Source organism: Triturus cristatus, chromosome 3_2, assembly GCF_964204655.1.
Source record: "Triturus cristatus chromosome 3_2, aTriCri1.1, whole genome shotgun sequence".
Lineage (NCBI taxonomy): Eukaryota > Metazoa > Chordata > Amphibia > Caudata > Salamandridae > Triturus > Triturus cristatus.
Window position 1 is genome coordinate 694,081,046 of NC_140584.1, and position 24,150 is coordinate 694,105,195.

At 44.2% G+C, this 24,150-nt stretch overlaps 1 protein-coding gene across 2 annotated transcripts in view; it reads left to right on the forward strand.

Annotated features, from left to right (window-relative positions):
- SF3B1 (splicing factor 3b subunit 1) overlaps window positions 1-24,150 on the forward strand; it is a 339,385-nt gene that overhangs the window by 83,993 nt on the left and 231,242 nt on the right. For both annotated transcript variants that reach the window (XM_085648748.1, XM_085648749.1), the window contains 8 exons: window positions 224-464; window positions 2,368-2,580; window positions 2,979-3,100; window positions 7,538-7,735; window positions 8,051-8,152; window positions 8,244-8,423; window positions 11,540-11,626; window positions 12,783-13,053. In XM_085648748.1, the coding sequence (XP_085504874.1) occupies window positions 224-464; window positions 2,368-2,580; window positions 2,979-3,100; window positions 7,538-7,735; window positions 8,051-8,152; window positions 8,244-8,423; window positions 11,540-11,626; window positions 12,783-13,053 (1,414 nt within the window). The remainder of the gene's footprint in view (window positions 1-223; window positions 465-2,367; window positions 2,581-2,978; window positions 3,101-7,537; window positions 7,736-8,050; window positions 8,153-8,243; window positions 8,424-11,539; window positions 11,627-12,782; window positions 13,054-24,150) is intronic.

A 24,150-nucleotide genomic window follows, 5' to 3' on the forward strand; every position in this document is an offset into this window, starting at 1 on the left:
GTATCCTCGAGCACTTTCAGTGGAATTGTCTGCAATGCTTGGTGGTACACTAAAGAAGCATTTTACTTTAAGCCACACGTTTTCAATAATTTCATGAGTCGAAATGAAGTAATATTTACTTAAGTCCCCTGAGCGATCCAAACAGCTTGTGTTAAACAAAAAGTGAGGAAAGTTAGAAGTAGCAAAGGACAAATATAATTGTTTTCGTTGTTTGTTTTTTTAGACTCCTGGCCATACACCTTCTTCCCTACGTTGGGATGAGACTCCTGGTCGTGCAAAGGGTAGTGAAACTCCTGGGGCAACACCAGGCTCCAAAATTTGGGATCCAACACCCAGCCATACACCCGCAGGAGCTGCAACACCTGGGCGTGGTGACACACCTGGCCATGCTACACCTGGTCATGGTGGAGCTTCTTCCAGTGCACGGAAAAACCGCTGGGATGAAACGCCTAAAACAGAAAGAGGTATGTGTCTACATCAGTGGTGTTGCACATACTCAAGTTTTTATTCTTACAGTGCAAAAGTGTTAAACTATGAACTGCCCAATTGGAGTCTTACTGCTCTAATTTAATCTTGAACACTTTGAAAAGTAGAAAAATGATGCAATGTTATACCAATTTGAAATGTACATTTTTAAACCGTGTTGGATTAATTTGCGTTCGTTGACTACTAAGGAATGGAAACTGACAGTGTTTGTGTTTAGTATAAGCCAAAAGGAATGCATCATTGCTACCAAACAAACCAATCCAGTATGGACCTGTTTAATGGAGGAGCTAATAGATTTTTTAGAACCTCAGGAATGTCGTTGCTACTTTTCATAAACTTGAAAGCTAAAGCTTCATACTAGTTTCCTCTTCACTGATTTCTGTTCAGATATTATGTTGTTCCATAGTGTAACTTATAATTATGTAAAGCTTTTCAATCTGCACATTACTACTTTGCAGATTGCAAGGTGCTTACATTAGCTGTACCTGGCAGGTATGCTCATCAAGGGGACTCGTTGAATTATTGGGCTATTGAATCTTTTTTTTTTTTTTCCAAATCAGCCCCCACCCCCAGTCAGTAGTTACTGGTCACTGGTCTGGTGTGGCAGCACACTTTCATATGTTCTGAATCTGGACCGGTCAGTATAGGTTTAGACATTCCTGGGTCTTCACCCACAATATCCCCTCACCCATGAAGGCTAGAGATAACTGAAAAAAAAGTTGTGAATTGTGTGTCTTCCTCTGTTAAGTGCAGCCAGACATCACACTAGGTAAGAGTATCGGTGGTCTGACTCCTTATCCCACAGGGGCTGAAGGATATGAGAGAAATGCATGGGACGTTCACACAATGTTTGGATGATACAAGCGACATGATGCAGCAACTCGATGGCTAAGATGCTGCTCTTTCTTCATTCTGGGCAGCTGGGCTGTAGTAACCATGTGACTTGCAGTCCAACAAGATGACCTTGGCATGTACTTTACTCTGTTGCGGTTAGTCACAGCTGCAGGGCATCCCAGCAGGCTTACCCAAACATGGGCCTAGTTCGAAGGGGAGGGTGCAACTCCGTAGAAGTTAAGGTCTTAAGTGAACAACTACATAAAATACTGGTGTTTGTTAACTTTGTAACCAAGTGGCAGGGTCTCTGTCACATTTGTGGTATGAGGATAAAGGTGTTGAAGGGGCAGGAAAGATTATTTGTCGAAATAGAAATGGGATTGTTATGATCTATTGATTTGTGGTAAACGCTACTGCACCCTTTATCTAAACTAAACTTTTACATTGAAATAATGGTATTGCTTTATGGATCTGTACTCCAACGGATCACACATTACCAAAAGGATTCAGTCACTGACTGTTAGTGAAACTAGCTCTATGTACTACTTAAACAGACTGGATTGCACATGTGACACACTTGTGCGGGAAAGGACATAAAAACAACGTGAGAGCCATCACTCTAATTTCTTCTACTGGATTTGTAGAAACAATTCCCCCATCCTCCTCTTAGCAAAGCGGATTTAGGTGCCTAGAAATTAGTATATGTATCACGTTAACTAGCATTCTGTTTCTTTGGCTGTTTTGTATTGTAGGCGAACCTAAAAGCAAAATCTTCCTCATTTCTACAGTTCATGCAATAATGGGTTCATTTCTTTGTTTGTGGCTGTCATTACTGTCTTCCTTAGTTTCCCATTTTTATCATTCAAGATGTTTTTCTTTGATGCGCTTTGATTAATTACTGCCTAACCTGCTACATTGCTATTTCCTGATTTAGTGCATGTATTGTTTACCTCTTTTTCTCATGTTTTGTTGTTGTTGTAGGCTTCTGTAAAAATTAAAGACAGTAAAAGGTTTTTAAAGGATAAGGAATTAATTTTTGATTTTTAGATACACCTGGACATGGCAGTGGTTGGGCTGAGACTCCACGCACAGATCGAGGAGGGGAATCGATTGGAGAAACTCCAACTCCTGGTGCAAGTAAAAGAAAATCTCGTTGGGATGAAACACCAGCTAGTCAAATGGGTGGCAGTACTCCAGTTTTGACTCCTGGCAAAACGCCAATTGGAACTCCAGCCATGAACATGGCAACTCCTACACCAGGTCAGTAGAGTGCTGTAAACCGAGATAATTTCATGCAATATGCTTGAAAAGATTCTGCCTCCATTTTTTTAGTTAGACTGATCTTTACTATGTTTTTTAGCGATGCTCAACTGTTTAACATGTTATTTAGATACATCCCCACAGAATATTTTCATGATAGTGTAAAAAAAAAAAAAAGAGTTAAATGTCTGTCATTAATTGAGAATCTTCCAGTTGGGATGAAAAACTATTTTTAACCTTTGGAACTAGGGTAATGTTTTACTTTGCTCCTGACTAAAGATGTCGTTTTCTAGTTTCATCTATTTTGAGTTTTTTCTTCTCATAAGATCGGTCTATAATCACCCCTTCAGCGGTTTAAAAACTTGTTTGCATGTTTTGGCCTCTTCCCAAATGCACAGGCCACATGATGAGCATGACTCCTGAGCAGCTACAGGCTTGGAGATGGGAGAGAGAAATTGATGAAAGAAACCGCCCACTTTCTGATGAAGAACTGGATGCCATGTTTCCAGAAGGTTATAAGGTAATTCATTTTAAGGCCGTTTATGTGACCTTAGGTCATGCACAGCTATATGTAGGAATTTGAATAAGCAGGTTGTATTGGATAAAATGTCAGTTTTAACTGTGAACGAGTTGTACTACTTTGGTAAGTGGTCACAGGAAAGTAAACTAGTTTCACTAAGGGTAACCGTTTCTCAGTTTGTTGGCTTGCCTAGAGAAATTATGAAGTAATTGGACCAGTCGTCAAAGTACAAAGGTAATAACAAATGCTAAACAATGAAGAAATAGCTAAAGACAAGTTAAATAAAAACAAAATTCTTTCAACTAATCAGGTGAATGGAAATGATGGAACATTCGGTCCTACAAAAGGTTTTATCAAAAATATCAAACGGTACGCAGCCGTGCACAAAGACTGTTTTCTAGAGAGCATCGTCCTCCAAGGCTCTACATATTACATGGTCTGCTGTTTTACTTCAGTGCTTCACTATTCATTTAGGAGACAAACTGCAGACCAAAAGCTAGTATTTTTTGCTCCAATTCTGTAGATCTTTTTGCCTATGGGTAAAAATGAATCCCACGCCACGTTACAATTTTTGTTGTTGTTAGGTATTCTGATTTGTACTACTGTGGCTACCTAAAATTCGACCAAGATTTTTTTTTTTAAATACCGCTCGCTGTCAGCCTAGTTGCCAAACATTTAAAGTAGCTGCATGAACAGTAAAATGAAATTTTTATCACAGCAAATGTATTAGGTCAGATATATTTAGCAGGTTTTAGTTTTAGCAGAAGCCAATATGTCTTGCCTATGGGACCATGTAAGTGTTTAGCCAGAGTTATTGACTTTACCAGTGTCTTTAAGCTGTGTTGCAGAGCAGCATGTTGAAAAGTTATAATAGTGTTAGAAGTATTTGTGTTACCGTATATATAACTTAAAAGACATGTACAACTGGGTGACCCTATTCAAAACAAATTAACATTAAAAAATGTCTTCTAGTCGTTTGTTCTAGCAAGTTCTGGCAATATATTCCTGCCGGTTCTAATGCTTGTGTTATCGTTTTTTGTTTGTTATGGGGGGGGAGGACATAAACAACTGGTGGGTGGAGGTTGGGAAAAAGTACCAGAGTTACATGATCAGCAGATCCTCTGTACTCCTAATTGGCACATCTCTGGCCACATGCAAGTTCCTTGTAAAAAGTACCATGGGTACCAAGGATGCTGACTAGGAAAGGCCTCTAAGGGCTGCAGCACAAATTGTGCCACCCTTCGAGGTCCTGTACCTTAGCAAACACACACTGCCATTGCAGGCTAGGTGTTTTGGTGCAAAGAATAGTGATGTCGACATACCTGTGTGCAATTCCTGCAGCCCACTGCCTATGGTGTAGGTAAGACACCCCTCTGGCTGGCTGCACTATACCACTGGTAAGGGTACAGTTGCATGAGCACTGTTACCCCTACAGTATTTTAGTCCATTCTTAGACATGGAAGTGCAGCAAAGCCATGTAGAGTATATGGCCTGGGAGTTTATTACCCAACTCCACAGCATCATACTAGCTTTACTGAATTCTGAGAAGTTTGGTAGCAAGCTTCTCAGCATCTTAAACCCACACTGATACCAGTGTAGGATTTATTATACAATGCACTCAGAAGGCATTTTCGAGATGCCCCTTGAAAAACAACCAGCCTCTGGTGGGTTCCCTGACTGGTAAACACCAACCTTCACCACAAGACTAGTTTCTGGACCCCAGGGGAGGGAGCCTTTGCCCAGAAACAAAGCCTTTATTGGACGGAGGTGTTCACACCTCTCCCAGGTCAGGAAGAGCCAGCTGCGGCAGGGGAGTTTCAAAGGCCTTGCTTCCTTTGCAACGCGACCCTAGCCTCTCCAGCTATCAGGAGCAGGCCCCCTTCCTGTCTCACCCCCTATTCGATGGGAAAAATTAGAACTCGCCTCTGCCAACTCCATCCCTCGGGTGGGGAGGCGAGGTGCAGCTCACTCTTCAGTGCGCGCCATCTTGCAGATGGCAGGCAGTCTCCAATCAGGATTAGCGATTGTGACCACTCCCCCCACATGGGGCGAGCCCACAAAAATCCCCCCTTAATACCATATTTAGGGGGAAGCCCTGAATCAAGAAGACAGATTCATGCCACCTATGAAGAAGAGGAGACTGCAGAGAAGAACTGACTTGGCCCCAGCTCTACTGGCCCATCTGCAGTTTCCAGCGTTCCTGTGCCAAAAGTCTCCTTGTCCTGTAGCCTGCGACCTCCAGAACACCTGAGAGGACTGACTGCCTTTAACAAAGACCAAATTTCCTGTGAACAGCAACTCTGTTCAAAAGAATCTCCAAAGAAAGACTCCGAGCCTGGGGAAGACCAAAAAATCAGACGCCTGGAATCACCACTGCACCTGTCGCTCACGGCCCTAGTCCGAGTGGCCCGCTGGTTCCAACGAGGTTCTCCATCGCTTCAGAGTCCACCGGGGGTTGACCCTTCTAGGACTTTCCGATGTCATCTGCAGCCTCTGCACGGAGACCCCTCCCCCAACCGCGAGTGGCCTGGTGAGGTGAAATCTAACCTCAAAAGACACCCCTGCATCAAGCCACCGTGTGCCCTGGAGAAGACTACCTGAGGTGCAGCTACGTCCCTGAGCCCTCCAACTTACCTGCCCAGCTGTTGGTTCCTCTCAGAAGACCTCCTGGACCGCGCCTGCAGCCAAAACCGGCAACTCCCATTGAAAACAGGGCAGCCAATGTCAAAACCGCACCCTACGCCCAGCAGCCCCTGTGCCATTGTGGGCGCACCTTGTGTGCTAACTTGGATCCCCCTTTGCCCTGAGCTTAAGTCCAGGAGCTTTGCTCCCTCAACCTTTTGGCCTGCCTGAGAGCAGCCACCAACCTACGCCCCCATTGGCTAACAGTGGGCCTCAGCACTCTGCACCAAGCTGCCCTAGTGCTGCTGAGGGTGCGTTTTGAGTGCATCCTTGACTCTGGGGGAATCCTTGTTCTAACCCCAAAGACTCACCCCTCAAGACAGTTTACTTACCTGCAAACCAATAACCTCATTTTTCTCCATAGGATTGCTTTGACTGTTTTCCACTGAAAAACTTAAGTGTTCAGGGTGTTTGTATGGAAACATAAACTGTATTTTGATAAACTGTTTTACCAACCTTTTATTTGGGAAATGTCCCAGTGTGATATCTAGACAGATCATACTGAGTAGAAAAAATAATCCAAAAAGTACTCTAAAGTCATCAAAGGTAATCTCAACTGTATTTGAATATTTTACAAACCTGTAACAAGTCATTATTCATCCAGCTTGATTGTTGAACAGGCTGTCTTGAAAATTACAATTCTACTTACATGTACTAACTCGTGCTTGGTTCTGAAAATAAAATACAACAAATATTTTTGAAACAAACAATTGGTCTGAGTTCAGTCTTCGAGTGTGTGACATCATTTCTTGCCTGAGTGTGTACAATAAATGCTTAACACTAACCTCTGATAAATCCTTACTGCTGGTCCACACTTTTACAAATAGAGAGTAAGGCATCTACTTTTACCTCTGTAAGCCTTTGGGGATCCACCGGACTCTGTTCACAGCAAACCATACTTTGGTATAGTATGTACAGAGCCAGCTTCCTACATTGGTGGATCAGCAGTGGGATCTACAACTTTGCATTTAGTGGACTGACTTGGTCAACACCTGATCACACAACAGAACTTGCCTTTAGAATTCTGTTTTGTTTTTTTTTTTTTAATTGACAATGTTTGCAAATTTCTAATAGTCTTGTTAGGGCCTTGATTAAGTCCTTTGTAGAATTTATTTAGAGAAATAAAAACTCCTCATGGTTGGGGCGAAGATGGTTTAGATTTTATTTTTTTGTCTCTTAACAAGAACCCAACCATTAGTGAAAAAATGCCTAGTGACATAGATCAGATATAATTTGTCTCCCAAAGTGATGTCACGAAAAGTTGTATGGTAGGCTCATGTTACATTTTGGGTAATTCTGCAGCCCTCATCTGCTACTGGTGAAAGATTCTCTGCTATTTAATGTCTGGCATGTTGGATCTTACTATTCAACTCTAGATTGTCAGTCATAGTTTCTTGCTTTTTGCACTTGGAAGCATGGTGTATCATGTCTGTGGACGTGAGCTTTGGCTATTAGAAAGTATACAAAGTTAGGTTAGTGGTGTTTTGTTCGTTTTTTTTTTTTTTTTTTTTTTTTTTTTTTTAAATGCTCCATTTCATTCAGAAAACAGATGCTCAGGTTTTTTTTCTCCGACAACTTCTCCATGAACAAACTCACTAGCAAGCTACACATTTTGTCTTCAGTCTGTGTGATATCTAAGTAACTCCATAGGTTTCCAAACTATTGCTGGTCCTTTAAAAATACTGATTGAACGTATATGCTGCTCAGAATTTCTTGATCTTCAGTTGCTTAAATTGTACCTATTTTCACTCTTAGGTCCTTCCTCCTCCTGCTGGATATGTTCCCATTCGTACACCAGCACGTAAACTAACGGCAACACCAACCCCATTGGGAGGTTTAACTGGATTCCACATGCAGACCGAAGATAGGACAATGAAGAGTGTTAATGACCAGCCTTCTGGAAACCTTCCGTTTTTAAAACCAGATGATATCCAGTACTTTGATAAATTGCTGGTAAGTTTTAGTTTTTGTACAGATTTGCCCCAATTCAGAGCATTAACTGTGCTAATTGAGTGAGCTGAAAACAATAGTTCCTAAAGATGTGACTAGGGCAAAAGAACGCTACTTGTATCTGGAACGTGAATAAGCCTATTGCCAACATGCCCTTAATCTGACCCAGCTCCTTATCTTTATTTACCCCACCAGACTCTCCACAAACTTAATATACATGCAAACAGAAGTTCACACCACCATTCTCTGTTTTCTTCATGACTGAGCTAACCTCTGCTTTCATGAGAAGGTGCGAATAACGTTTTCCACATTTCACAGGTTGATGTTGATGAATCAACATTAAGTCCAGAAGAGCAGAAAGAGAGAAAAATAATGAAACTTCTTTTGAAAATCAAAAATGGCACTCCACCAATGAGAAAGGTGAGTCATTACCGTAAGCCACCTGGCATTTTTTTTGTTTTCCTGTCTTTTTTTCACTATTGGAGTTAAAATATCTTCCTTTGTTTTTCAGGCTGCTTTGCGTCAGATCACTGATAAAGCTCGTGAGTTTGGAGCTGGCCCCTTATTCAATCAGATTTTGCCTCTGCTGATGTCGCCTACACTTGAAGATCAGGAACGTCACTTACTTGTCAAAGTTATTGACAGAATTTTATACAAATTAGACGACTTGGTCCGACCGTATGTCCACAAGGTCAGTTGAACTGTTTTTTTGATTGGTCAGTTATGCTCACACAATAGGTACATTGTAAATTGCGTTGCTGGTAAAAAAAAAACTTTTTTTTTTGTACTCTGTGCTCATATTTACATTTTTTGAGAACTCAGTTATGCCAGAGTCCTAGAGAGGCTGCTAAGCTCACATTGATGTTACCAATGTCTACTCTAAATGCTTCATAACTCAGTTTGATAGCTCTAGTACAGGGGTACTCACAAACTTTCTCTCGGGGGCCAAATTTACAGTGTGGTTTGTGGCTGAGGGCCGCACCGGTGGGGGCGGGGTCAGTGGGGGAGGGGGCGGGGTCAGTGGGGGAGGGGGCGGGGCTAGAGCCAAAAAAATAAACGGTGACCATGAGGTTGAACACAGGCCCCTGCAGCAGACGCATTCGTCCACTGAGCCACCAGACCCGGCATTCACACATCTCTATCTATCTAGCTCTGTCTCCTTCCCTCTATCACTCTCCCTCTATCACTCTCTCCCTGTCTCTCTTCCTCTCTCTCTTTCTCCCTCTGCTTCACTCACTGCGTTTGTCTACCTCCCTCTCTGTCTCCCTCCCTCCCCCTGTCTTCCCTCCTTCCCTCCTCTCCCTCCCTCCCTCTCCCTCCCTCCCTCTCTCTCCTTCCTTCTCTCTCTCCCTGTCTCCCTCCCTCTCTCTCTCCCTCCCTCTCTCTCTCCCTGTCTCCCTCCCTCTCTCTCCTTCCCTCTCTCCCTCCCTCTCTCTATCTCTCTCAATCAGTTCCTCATTCCTATCTGTGGCTCTCCCATGTGCTCTGCAGCTCACTCATTCTGCTCAAGCTGTACTATACCCCTACCTTACCTCTTTTGTGTATATTTAAGATGAAGAATATTGGTTAACAATACTCTGAGAAATGTTTGCTCATGGAATTGCCTACTATCAAGGCACACAATGTTTTCGTAGAAACAAATTCACCCCAAAACTCCTGATGTAAATCCCAGATACTTTACCGCTGAGGCACACCTGCTCCCAGAGGCGCTCTGGACTATCCCGATTTCCCGCTTAAAGTTAGCAGACATATGGTCTTTTGATATTTTTTGTTTTTCTTGTGCTCAGGGAATCCTGGGAACACCACAACTGCCCTAATCCAATGGAAGCACAAGTTTTCTTGCAGAGCTGCATGTCGAGAGGCAAAAAGATGTTGGCACAATTTTCTGACATACAAAAAAGGAAACCATTATGTGCAGAATAAAACAACCAAACCATTCTGGAGTCTGATCACTTACAATAGCTTCCTTTACACTGCGAATGAAACGTGAAGCAGCTGTCCTTAGGGTGGATTAAATAACATACATTCATGAACATTTGAAGATGAATGTGGATGCTAGCAAGTCGTTAATAGGAATGAAATATATATGTTTGGGTTACGTTAATATTGGTCTATGAACAGTATTCGGAAGATTTCATTTATTATGACAATTCTTTTACTGATATTATTCAATGAATTTATCCATAAAGGAGGCCTAGAAACATTGTACAATTTATTAACCAAGATAGATTTTGCTTGAGGAAACTTTACAACCTCTGCAATGGCTCGGAAAGCGGTGGTTTGTCACTACGGAATATGTGCACTGATTATAATGCACGGGCTACTTCCTGGTGACGATGGAAGTTTGCAATATTCAATGTTAAACACGTGCCTTGAAACAGAGATAGGAGACGCACCTCACCCCGCGCGGAGTCAGCTTCCCTGGAACACACAGCCGCCGCACCCAAGTACTTCACAGGTCTTTTAAGACCATTCACTTGTTAATGAGGCTTTGTTGTATTTCATCTCTTTTTAGCGCCCCTGCATCTCCACTCATTCAGAGGGGAGATGCAGGGGCGCTAAGAAGAGGTGAAATACAACAAAGCCTTATTAACAAGTGAATGGCTTTTAAAAGAATCACCCGCCCCGGCCCCCATAGCTCCACGCTGCTGCAACCGGCGGTGCTTGCACAGGTATGATGTCTGCAAGGTCCGCGGGCCGCCAAGGAAGGCTTGCCGGGCTGCTGGCGGCCCGCGGGCCGTACTATGAGGACCCCTGCTCTAGTAGATCCTTAAATACAGTGACTGCTCTAATGAGCAAACATTAGCTTTGTTTGGTTGCTTAATGTCACATGAACGATTCACTTTTCTCCCTACCGTTCCTTTTCCAGATTAAGTTAACCTGGTAAGGCAACTCAGACTTCTGTTTCAAAGCTTTTTAAATTATGCACCCTTAAATGGGGTAGTAGTAGTAGCACTACTTCTTCTTGACAGCCCTTGGAAATAACTAAAGTGCTGAATAAAACCAAGTTATTTGGTACGTTCCAGATTTATTTTCAAAATCTCTTTTCTCAGACCATAGTAGATACATTTTTCATATATACCTATGATTTAGTATCATCTCGATCGGGAGGTGCGGTATAAGTAGCTGTGTGGGGGGGGGGGGGCGTCTACATGGGATTTGTTCATATACACCAGCATATGGTGGTTCAGAAGGTGAGAATGTGATGGAACATCCCTGCATATTTACATTGTACTTTTCTCCATATCGAGGTATGCAGAGGTAGTATTTTGTCCAGCTAGCTTTGCAAAATGGAATGGTCATGAATCTTCTCATGATACTGGTTAGGCCCTGACTAAACTGCAGAGGATGATCTAAAGATGAGGCTGGCAACCAATTACTACTTTGCTGATGTTTTTCATAGCTCCTTAAAGATGGTTACATTTGTTCTTAATACCAAATCCTATTTATAGCAGATGCTGTTTTTTTACTTTTTTTCCACATTATTTTATTTATACTTTAGAACCCAAAGCAATGTTTCAGTTTTGTTTAGTTAATAATTAGGTTGAAAAACGTTTTATGTAGTCCATCATAGAACACTGGTTCATTATGTCTTATCGAGTGGAAGTTAGCAGTTTTCCAGTAACTATTTCAGACATGACTCCGGTTATCTTTCCTAGTGCTTTAATGCAGCATTTAAAAATGTTTATACTTAACACAACTTCCTTTTTGATGACTCTGTAGAGTAAGTGGTTAATTATGTTTTTACCCACACTATAGATGAGCTACCTCCAAAAGCAAAATGTTTACGTTTTTTTTTCGCTGTAGATTCTTGTGGTTATTGAACCACTGCTTATTGATGAAGATTACTATGCCAGAGTGGAGGGGAGAGAAATTATTTCTAACTTGGCTAAGGTAAATCTGTTTTTTTGAGTGTTAACTTATCGACTACTTGCTGAGCATTATATGCAATACTAAATTTTGTCATAATTTCACTAAAACGCTTCATCTGCTGCTACTCGTGTAGACCTGCTAAATCAAAGAAATATCTTCGTGAACATCCTTTAAAAACTGGTGTAATGTTTAACTTTCAAGGAGGACAGACCTACTACCATGTTAAGTTTTCTGAATCTCTGCTTTAAAAAAAAAAAAAAATTGTTTAATTTCTGTGTACTAATTGCTCAATTGTGCTTCCTTTGTGTTACCATTTTCACTAACTCCTATAGTCTTTTCTTTGTATCCATGTCAGACTTCACTCTGGCACTTCTATTGAACGTTAGGAAATCTAATTATGGCCATTGTCTGTGTATATGTCCAAATTTTTTTTCCGAGAATGCTTAGCTTGCACTATGTAGAATTAACCTCTGGTGCTGGAACTATATTCCCCATACCTTGCCCTACAGATTTGATGATTATATATAGTCCAGTTATATAAGTTGTTGATTAACACATCTTTGATTTTTCGCCATGGGATTCTTTCAGAATTAAGTAAAGGCAGAATATCTATGTGCAAGTCCCCTAAGCCAAAGTTCATGTTGCAACAAAAACAAAAAAACACATTTTGCAGGTCCACATAAAACACTAGAAAAACATGCCCAGTTGAGCAGTGTACAGTTTTTCAATTTGGCTGGTGGGATTGGTTTATAAACAGTACGGGCTGTGAACATCACTGCAGAAACTATATTAATAGAGAAAATAACACAACAGGGAATGATGTACAACTTCTGATCAACTGTACAGCCTTCATTCTTGCCCTTTAAGAATTTTTGAAGACTGCACTATCCCATTATACCTACTCAACGTTTGATTAAGACGTAATAGTTAGTTAAGCAGACCCTTGTTCCTGGCACATTGTTGGCACATTGGAGGGTGAGGGGGTGGCGTGGGGGGCGGGGGGGGGAAATGTGCGGCGCAGGGGATTTTGATGTGGAAGGCTAGTGAAGGGAAGGGACATGGTGGTATGGAGGCAGGCCTGCTTACTGACCAACATATGTAGGCAATATCCTAAAATGTATTCAATCTCACTTTACCCATTTTTTTCCTTTTTGAAATTTTTGCATTTTCCCTTTAGGCTGCTGGGTTGGCCACCATGATTTCCACTATGCGACCCGATATCGACAACATGGATGAATATGTCCGTAATACAACAGCCCGAGCTTTCGCCGTTGTTGCTTCTGCTCTGGGCATACCATCTCTCTTGCCTTTCTTGAAAGCAGTGTGTAAGAGCAAAAAGTCTTGGCAGGCTAGGCACACTGGTATCAAAATCGTACAGCAAATTGCAATTCTCATGGGCTGTGCTATCTTGCCTCATCTTAGAAGTTTAGTTGAAATTATTGAGCACGGTAAGTTTTTTATGTGGCAATTTTTTTAATTTATGTAAATTGTCATTGCTTTGTACATATGTGAAAATTAATAACACTTGCGAGAGTTCCTTAAGCACAAACAACTGTAGGATTTGGAGAGTTTACTTTATAGATGTTGTTTATTTAATCATTGACCCTTCATAATTGATAACTTTCAGCAGACCTGCCCTTGCTCAGCATCCTAGAGCACTTAAACAAGGGGATTGCATTTCTCCCAATATGTAACTTAATTCGCTTATTTGCGGGCAACCTCGACCAAATTTAAATTCTTTTAATAAAGATGATGTAGGAAGCGGACTCTTTATGAGATATATCAGAAAGTTGATATACCGTGTAAACAGTCCAGGGTCCTTTATGAGTGAACAGTAGCTTGCTATGCAATCCCAAAGTACACTATTAGGGGGTAGTGTGTTCAAGCAGCCTTAGGCTTAACACAGAGGAATGCAAGACATTTGCAAATGCACACTACGTGAAAGGGCCTCTTTTTACATGGTTAGCCCCCAATTATTGCATGGTTTTGATGTGGTTTCAATTATAGAGCAGAGTCCATGCCAACTAGGTCCCCTGTGCCAGTGCTGCTTCCCCAAAACATATCACAAATTGGTACTTCTGCCCCCTGTAAGTCCCAGGTAAATGTTACCCTGGGTACCTAGGCCCTGGAAGCTGAAGAAGGTCCTCTGGTACCCCCTCACTGTGACCATGCCACTTCCCTTGCACCTCGCATGCCCGTGTGAGGTAGATAACAACAAAGTCGACACAGCACTCTGCCATGGTGCCATGCTAGCCAGCACTGCCTGAAGGTGTAGGCGAGTCACCCCTCTAGCAGGCCTTTCAGCCTTAAGGCAGGGTGCACTATATACCACAGGTGAGCGCATATCTGCATGAGTAGATATGCCGCTATAATACTTGTCAATTCTTTTTTTTTTTTCTCTTTTTTTTCCCTCATTTGTGCAGAAGTTGAGATATAGAAAGACCATAATCCCTTTCATTGGATTGTTACCGGCTAGGGATTTTTTTCTCGCCTGGTCTGGTAGAAGGGAAAGCCTTATCTTCTGGCAAGATTGTCTCTTATGATCTCCAAATTTACCAGGATAGTCTCTCATAGTGCCACTATGGTGACCATGCCAAAATGTGTTTTGTTGCATTGTGTTAAATCATCGGACATCCCATCCTACCCTGCCACTGTTCTCCGTCTTGGGGGTTATTAGTGTCCCATAAGTCCCAAAATTTTGTCCGGCTGCTTTTCTTTCTCAATTGGTCCAGTAATCGGCCAATCTTTTAGTGTTGAGGGGCAGTCATGTATCCACTTTATGCATATTTCTCGTCTAGCTAGCAGGATTAGTACAAACGGTAAATGTTTTTGTTTGTTCTTTAAATAAGGAGGAGGACTTGTTGTTTTCCACCATGCCAAAAATAGTGATATTTATGCTTTCCTCAATTTCTTGTCCTAAAGCTTTATTTATAGTCTTACTCGCGTTAGCCCAGTTTAAACAAAGTTGAGGGCACTGACGAAACCTATGGATGTCATCCACCTTTGCTTCACCGCATTTTGGACAAATTCTCAACACTTGCTTATTCATCTTAGTTCATCTTTCTGAGGTTCAGTATGCCCTGTGTAAGGTAAAGAGATGGTTCTTCCGTAGGGGTGCAGATACTATTGCACTCCATAATAAAGAAAAGGATACTTATCATTGATGCAAGTCTTGTGTTGGGAGGCCCTTCTTCCAAAAATCTATAGGTAGGACAAGATCTTCTCCCGCTTGAATCGTGAGCCAATACCAATTAGATATTTATTTTCTCGCTGGGTCGCTTTGTAACTCTTCTTCCACCTCTGTGTTGTCCTTTTGAACCTTCTCTAGGCCTCTTGCCCAGCTTGTGAGTTGGTAATATTTGAATCTAGACAGTTTCCCATCTGTACTTATGAATGGGGAATCACAGCTTATCAGAGTTCCTGCTTGAACCAGCTGTCCCCACATTATAATACCTGCTTTCTTTATAGGGGCTGCCAGGCCATCTTTCAAACATTCAGGAGTTCGCGGTGATTTCCAGATAGGTGCTAGGCTGCTGTAGTATGGAATATTTGGTGTTTTCCTTATCTGATACCAATGTTTGCAAGCATAGCCTAGGACCTTTAGCTTTATTTTCGTAAAAGTACCTTGGGTGGCCAAATTTAAATAAACAAAAGTCCTCTATTACTGCTCCAAAATAAGGAGCATAGAACAAATGTGATTTAAGAGTCCTGATGTTCTTGAATTGGAAGGCTCTATAATTATATAGAAAGTCAGGGCTAGCGATACCACCTTGGCCTTTCCTCCTGCATAGCTTTTTCCACTCTATCCTTACTTCTGAGTTTTACATTCAAGTGGGATAGCATTAAAAACGAAGGAGAATTTAGGTAATATGGCCATCTTTATGATGTCGGATCTTCCCATAAATGAAAGCGGTAAGCCCCTCCAGGATCTTAGCAGCTTACTTGTTTCTTTTACTTTTAAGTCGAAGTTTACTTGAGCAATCTCCAATGTTTTTTAATATCTCAATCTCCAAATACTTAAATATGCTTTTTATTATTGCAGTTGATAGTGGGGAGTTCCATTCCATAATCTGTTTTCTGGTGGTTAACCTGGTACCCCAATACCTCTCCGAACATTTTAGTGATAGTTGGAAGAGATGTCTTCAAATTGCATGTAAATACCATCAGGTTGTCTGCATATAAGGCCACCTTTTTTACCCATCCTTTGAAATTAAAGGAGATGACATCTTGTGACCTTATACAGTTAACTAGTGGCTCTCTGTAAAGGTTAAATAAGTAGGGGGAGAGTGGGCAGCCTTTTCGCGTGCCTCTTTTAATTTTAAATTCTTTAGTGAGGTTACCATTTAGGAGTATTTTTGCCATCGGGGCTGCGTATATATTTTTTTACTGCTTTTAGGAACTTGTCACCTAATCCATACAAGGATATTACTTTGCTTAAGAACATCCAATTTACTTGATCGAATGCCTTTGCAGCATCGAATTTAAGGACTGCAAGCGGGGGTGTTTTCCTGAGTGGATATATACTCCGCTTCAATCAGTTGGTGAGTGAGGTCGTGCATTTATCTCCCCTCTATAAAACCTTTCTGGTCTTAATGAATTAGATGACTTGTAATGTAACCTAATCTTGTTGCTAAAATCTGCGTGTAGATTTTATAGTCCTTGTTTAAGAGGGATATGGGTCTGGATGATTCACATTTTAAATGGTCTTTCCCTGGTTTTAAAATTAAGCTAATGGTGGCATCATTCCAGGATTTTGGAAGAGCGAGCCCTCTATTGAAAACCATGTTTAATAAGTCCACTAACCTGGGGGCCAGCGTTTCTTTTAAAACCATGTGTGAGAAAGTGGCTCTGTATATACTGTTCCTTAATAGGTACAGGGTGTACAGAGTCCACAGTCACCCAGGGTTTGACAGAGGTTAAAGTTAGATATAACCTTACTCTCTAAAGTGGTAGCTTGGTCGAGCAGTAAGGCAGTATCAGAGGACCGTGTAAAGCATTTGATGTACACACTCAGTCAGCAAATGGTCTCACACACTCAATAACTGAACTCTAGTCCAATGGTTTATATATAACAAAATATATGCTTGTTTTATTTTAGAACCAACACTTGTATTTAAAATATACTTTCTCAGCATGAGATGTTTCATATAAATACTTTTGCAATATGCAATAGACTTTTGTAAACGGTTACAAGTGGTTGCAGTAGGCAACTCTATTTTTAAACACAACAATGCATTGAGCTCAATGGTAAATTCAAGTTATTTGCAACAGATTACTTTTTAGATTACTTTTGGAATTCCAGGACTGGATCCTAGGTTCAGTCCTGGGTCAGTACTCAGAATCCAGTGATGAAAGTAGACTTAATTACAGTAATGATTTTTAAACAATATTTAGCTATTTTAAAAGTTGAAAATATTTCAAAGAAAACAGTCAATGATTCCCTATGGAAGAAAATTCAAGTTGCAGGTCCAGTATGTTCTCGTTACTTTTGTAATCCAGTACTGGGTGCCTAGACTCAGTACTGGGACCTTTATCCAAAACAGGTAATTAATTACGTTTTCAGATATTATACGATTTTTGAAGAATATTTAAAGATTGCAGAAATCGACACTTAAAAGAAATTTCACAGAAAAAAATCAATGGTTTCCTATGGAAGAAAATTGAGTTAAGGGTAAGTACAGTTGTAAGTATTTTTCAGAGTCAGTGCTGGGCACCAAGATCCAGCACTGGGAGCTCACCGAAGAGCAGGTGAGTAATTTCGTTTTCGTTACTCGGCTGATTTTTGGTGAATATTTTAAGATTTGAAAAGTCCACACTTAGAAGAAATTTCAGGAAAAAGCCAGTCAATGTTACCCTATGAGGAAAATAGAGTTTGCGGTTTAAGGGTAAGTACTCGACTGGCAGAGTTGAGGTTCTGGGCACAGACTCGGGGGTCTCCCAGGGTCAAGTAGGTACAGCTGGTTCACCCTCAGCGGCTCTAGGGCGGCCGGGTGCAGAGAGAGTTAGGCCCAATGTTATCCTATGAGGGATAGGGGGGGGCCTTGGTTGGTTGGTGGCTGCTGACTGGCAAGCCACGCGGCTGTGGGAGCTGGGCTCCTGGTCACTCACTCAGGGCAAGTAGGGGAAGTAGGTAGGTGTAGAGTTTTCACTGCCAGGGCACCTCGGGCGGCTGGGTGCAGAGGGCTTTTGAGCCTTCGGGTGCTCAATGGATTTCAATGGGAAATCTCCGGTTTAGAAAAAGACTGCAAGGTCGGGGACGAGGACTCTTCAGGTGCCACCACCACTTCGAGAGGTAAGTTGGGTAGTTGGAGGATAGGTGGGTACCCTGGGATTGGGCACAGGGGGCCGTGGGGCGCTGCGTGCAGGGGTGCCTTTTGGTGTCGGGAAATCTTACCCTCTGTTGATCGCGGTTGGGTGGGGCACCTTGTTCTCAGGCTGCAGGCTTCTTCAGGAGTGTCGTGGGAGGTCCTTGGGTGCCGGACTCGGGGTCACAGTCGCCGTGGGGTCGTCCTCAGGGTCTTTGTTCACTCCGGCACTGGCCAGGCTTGGCTGGTGCAGAGTGTGCTGGGTTTGCGGTTCCGGGCTGCTGCCAGGGGTTAGAGATGGGTTTTGAGTAGAGCCTCTACTCATGGGAGTCCCAGGGGCTTGGAGTCAAAAGGTAGCCAGGTCCTCCGGGGTTGGTGAAGTTGCTAGTCACAAGAGATGCCGGGTTGGAGCAGGAGCAGGAGCAGGTTCGAGGGTCGACAGGCCGGTAGGGCTGGGGCCAAAGCAGTTGGTGTCTTCCTCTTTTCAGCAGCTGCAGGGCAGGTCTTCTTTCTTCTTGCCCTTGGTAGTTTTGAATCTGGGGAAGGAAGGTTCAGGGTGCCCCTAAATACTAGATTTAGGGGCGTTACAGGTAGGTGAAGGGCAGGGACCAATGGGTCCCCGTCCTGGGGTGGGTACACCCCCTATCCTGCGTCTCTCCTGTGGGAGGGGGGCAGTAGCCTAGTCCTGATAGGGTAGGGCTCCCCATCTTCAAGATGGCGAGAGCCCAGAGATGTGCTTCACCTCACCTCCCCCACCTGAGGGGTGGGTTTGGCAGAGGCTGGCACACCCCCTTTCCTTCCTTGGGGTTTCCGGCCAGTCGTCCCACCAGAGAGGGTCAGAACCGGTAGGGGCCAGTTGCTGAGTACAGAAAGGGGCTTGGAGAAGCTCACAAAGGTGGAATGCCTTTGAAGCTTCCCCTTCCCCTGCCCATCCTGGGGGAGGAGACCTAGCACCTCACCCAGGATGTGCATTGTTGCAGGCCAAGGAGAGCGGATGGCTCTCTACCCAGGGGTCCAGCAACATGTCTGCTGTGTGGCAGCCTAGGCAGCCCCTCAAACAAGACGTGGATTGTAGGTTAGGTTCAGGGGGAATCTCTAAGATGCCTACTGTCGTGCATTGTACTTTAAATCCGACACTGGCATCAGTGCGGGTTTAATGTGCTGAGAAGTTTGATATCAAACTTCAGTCTTCAGTGCAGCCATCATGATGCTGTGGAGTTCGTGTTGACGCTCTCCCATCACCATGTACTCTTAACTGGCAGCACTGCACTTACAGTGCCCAGGAATGAACCTGGGTACTGTAGGGGCACAGGGCTCATGCACCTGTGCCCACACCACTGGCATAGGGCACCCAGCTAGAGGGGTGGCTGATGTATGCCAGGGCAGTGTTTTGTGGGCATGGCACACAGGGATGTGTGCCCTGTCGTCTCGGTTTGGTTCTGCACCCAGACACTCAACCTGCAGAGTTAGTGTGTGTGTCCCCAAGGGGGACACAATAAGGGCTGCAGCTCATAGGGGCCTTCTCTGTTCACAGTGCCCTGGGTACCTATGGTACCATTTACCAGGGGCTGGCCTGTGGCCAGAGATGCCAATTGGGTTTAGGTTTCAGTACAGTTTTAGGGAAGGAACATAGGCCCTGGGCACCTGATTGGCAGGAGCCCAGGGCACACTCAAAGTACTTCAGCAAAAAGTGGGCACATACCATGCAAGAAAGATGGCACTTTCTCACAGCCATAGACCTCTGAAAATCCTGGGAGGACTGCTGCTTTCGAAAAAGACTCTAAACACCCTTGGACAGCAGACCTGTCCAGAAGAAATCCACTTCAAGGGCTCTGTATCCAGCTGGAACTCTGACTCCTGCCCACTCTGCACCCGACCGTCCACCTCCCCTCCCCCGGCCTGAGTGTGAGCTCAGCTCACCTTCTCAGTGAAGTCTCCTCAGCAATCCTGACCTCGAATCCAGCGTTGGCTGACCTCTCCTGACTTCCACGACTGCACCTGCAGTGTGAATCCAGAGGCTCCTCCTGACCACGACCCACTCCAGTGAGAAGAGTCCAACGTCGAAAGGCATACCTGCACCCGAAGCCCCTGGTACTTGGTAACCTGAAAGAACAGTCCCCCTATGATCCCCTACATCTCTACTTACTTCTGCTGTCGTTGGTGTCCCTTCTGCAACCTCCGGTGCAACGCCTGCAGCCCAGCCTGTTTATCAAAAGAAGAATCGCCGTTCAAAAGCATTGGCCGCCTGATGTTGAAATTGCACCCTGCACCCGGCCACCCCTTTGCAGCGGATGGCATAGGTTTGATGCTGCTTTTTGGCCCCCCTGTGCTGGTCCTAAAATCCAAAACTTGGCCCGTGCAACCGCTCTATTTACCCGCTAGAAGTGTGGCTCCAAGCACCCCAGTCTCCATTGAAACACATTGGGCCAAACTCTGATTTTGACCTATGCAATCGGCCACCCCTGCTCTTTTTACTTTATAAAGTGGACACCTTGCAATTTGACTTCTGCAATGTTTTCCTATTGAAGGAAGAACAAGTTCTGCATTCAGGTACAGTACATCAAAATTATAGGACCAATCTCCAGGAGTTAAGGTGAATGGTGGGCATGGTCCAAGGCCGTACCAACAGTACACCACCAGCGGCACGAGGGCGGCTGAGTGCAGGGTGCAAATTTGCGTCGGCAGCCCAATGCGTTTCAGTGGGGATCGGTCTGTAAAAAAGAGAGGCTGCAGGCTGTAGCTTTGCTCTCGGATTGGGGGGTGAGGTGGGTTGAGGCACCATTGGTTTTCTCCTCCAAGACCCAGGGGCCACTGGTGCAGCGGTGTCCTTGGGCATCTGGTTTTTCCTTACCCTTACAAGAGCAATCGTGGTTGAGGAGGCCTGTGTGCAGAGGCTGCAGGCGACATCTGGGAGTCCACGAATGGTGAAACCAAGATGGACTCTAGCTCTGGAGGGCTGGCAGACCTTGTTGACGCTGGTGGCCCACTTCAACCTGGGGGCCAGACTTGCAGAAGCCATTCAGCAAGGACACGAGGCTGGTAGGTTTTGAAGGGGCACCTCTATGGTGCCATCTGAATGCATGTTTTTGTAAATCCGTCACTGGCATCAGTGTGGGTTTACCAATACGAGTTGTTTGATACCAAACATCCCTATTTTCAGTGAAGCCATCATGTAGCTGGGGAACTTGTTTCCACCAGTGTCCGGCCCATGTATCAGAAATGACTTCCCTGGTCACTTGTACTGGCAGTAATAGGACTGACCAGCAATGGGGGAGATCTGCTCATGCAGGTATGCCCTCGCATGTAATATTTAGCACCCTGCCTTAACTCTGTCCGGCCTGCTGTAGGGATGACTTACAAATATTACATGCAGTGTTAGAAGTCATGGCACGCAGGGATGTGTAACATGTCGTGTTTTCACTTTTGTCTGCAGCACAATCCGCAGTCTGCAATGGCAGTCTTGAATATGCTTGGTGAGGGGTCCCTTAGGGTGGCACAATACTTGATGCAGTCCTAAGGGACCTACTGTAGTACCTCAGGCCCAAGGTACCAGGGGTACCATCTATTAAGGACTTGGAGAGGGTGCTAATAGCTTTGCCAATAAGGGGAACAATTGTACAGTTTTAGTGAAAGAACACTGGTACTGGGGTCCTGGTTGGCAGGAACCCAGTACACTTCAGTAAAAGGTGCATCAAATACCAGGCAAAAAGTATGTGTGAGGGGGTGGAGGTGGGCGTACTGTAACAAAATACCAGTTTCCTACAAGGCTGCTTATTAAAAAAACTTGTGTTAATATTTTGTAAAATCTACATTTACTTGTAGAAGGTCTCAGGGATCGCACCCAAGGTACATGGATAATACTACTTTCCACCCATCCATCTTCCCTAAAAAGATGCTTCTTCCTAATTGTCAGAGAGTGGTTTCAGCATAATGGGGCTAGCACATGCATCTGATATTCCAACAGTGTACTTTGTCCTGCAGGAGTGGTCACCACCAAGAACTGTCTTCTGCAAAAGTTTGTCTGCATAAATGGATGTTCGAGGCCTATGAGCTGTAGAGCATATGCGTTAGCATAGTTTGCCATCTGGTGTTGGGGCCTGATGTTTGCACTTCGTTTTTGTTCGAAGAAGTCTTTGCAGTCACGAGGTAGGTGACTCCTCCTTTCGGTGATAGTGCGCATGGGCATCGACTCCATTCCCAGATTTTTTTTTTTACGCCATCTGGTTCGGATGTGTATTGCCCCCATCGACTAGCAATCCTCTACCCTTGACGGTATTGTCTTCCGATCACGGTTTCCCATTCAACACGTATCGTGTACAACTTCGATTGGGAACGTCGAGGTGGGCAGTCGGGCCTACCGGTACCGACCACGCCAGCAGTTGATGGAACGGACTCCGTTCTAGCTATGTCCTGGTTGTCGTGCTAAGTTTCCACGCACCGACTTGGATGAGGTCTGCAACCTGTGCTTATCCCCGGAACATAAAGAAAAATCCTGCCAAGCGTGTCTTGATTCCAACCGAAGAAGACCATCCGTAATAGTCTGTCTCGACGCCACGAGATGCAATGCGGCAGCAGCTCCATACCGTACATCTTGGGCGAAGACCTAGAACACCGTCCTGCCGCAGAAGCCGAAGAAGAAGAACTGGTCTCCGTGTCCGAAGCAGACTCTGACATGGAGGAAGACCTGAACGTCACTCCGGGTCAACGTACTGTGAGTACAGATCCCCCATATGCCCACGCAAACAAAAGATAAGGCTCCGGTATCCCTTTTGGGCTCCTGTCGACACAGAGAAAGTTTTATATGCCCTGCCCTCTAGCCTGGCTATAAAGCATGAACAGCAGCCTTCCGGCTCGGTCTTGATCCGGCCCCATTCCGGTGCCGAGCCAACACCTTCAGCACAGAAACATAAGGAGGAACGTGCCACTTCCCATGCTGTTGGCACCAAAGACACCTTCGACGCCGAAAACCACGGAGCCGAAACCCTCCAAAACAAGATTCGAAACCGAAATTGTCGAAGCCTAAACCCTTGGAGTAGAAACGCTCCACACCTAATAGCTCTGAGCCGACACCCTCTCCACACCGAAAAGTTCGGAGCCGCAACATGCCACTCCGAAAACCCCACAGCCTAAACCGACTAAAACTTAGCATTCGGATTCGAAACACTTGCCACCCAAAGACACTAAACCCAAATCTTCAATGCCAAAATCCACTCCTAAAGTAAAAGATACTCCTTCCAAGGAACGTCCATCTGAAGACACACCTCTGGATCCAAAACAAAAAAGACTTCGTATTTTTCCGGAAACAGGACACCTTTTGGCTACTCTTCCTAAAAAACTGAAGTTAGACCTCTCAGAAGATGCCCCTATACCTCTAAAGGAAAAAAGAGATATGGGTACTAACCCCTCTCCCCCTCCTATTCCCAATTCACAGATAACACCCATCAAATTCACCAACTCCAATTTCACCTCACCCACAGAATTGCGATTTTGGGGATGGGGCTGTCTATCATGATACCCCACAAGATCCGGACATACCACATGACACTGATCCCTGGGATGATTATAATAAGGATCCAGATCAACCTAATGACCCTGACCTGTATCCTTCCAGACCCTCCCCACCTGATGACATTGGCTTTGCACAACTTATCAACAGGGCTGCCCAATATCACTGGGTGGAGTTGCATACAGACCCTCTAGAAGAGGATTTCCTTGTAGAAACATTCACACACTCTCAAATGTCTAACACTTTGTCCATTTTGAAGGGCATGTTAAAACGTACTGACTAGGTATTCAAGGACCCAGTTAGAGCCAGGATACGGACTCCTAGGGTGGATAAAAAATACAAGCCTGCTCCTACAGACCCTGTATACATAAAAGGTAAGTTGCCTTTAGACTCTCTTGTTGTATTTAACGCTCGCAAGAGAGCTAACTCTCAAACTACAGGGGACGCACCTCCTGATAAGGAGTCTAAACTTATTGATGCCTCTGGCAAGAGAGTAGCTTCACAGGCTTTTAATTATTGGCGTATTGCCAATGCTCAAGCTCTGTTAGCACGCTATGACAGGGCCCACTTAGGTGAGTTGGAAATCTCATGCAACATTTGCCGGAGGAGTATAAAACGAAAGGTAACAACCTCATTCAGGAAGGGAAGCTCATCACCAACACTTCCATAAAATGCGCCCTAGATGCAGCGAACACAGCTTCTCGTGTGATCAACACTAGCATACTGTTGCGGAG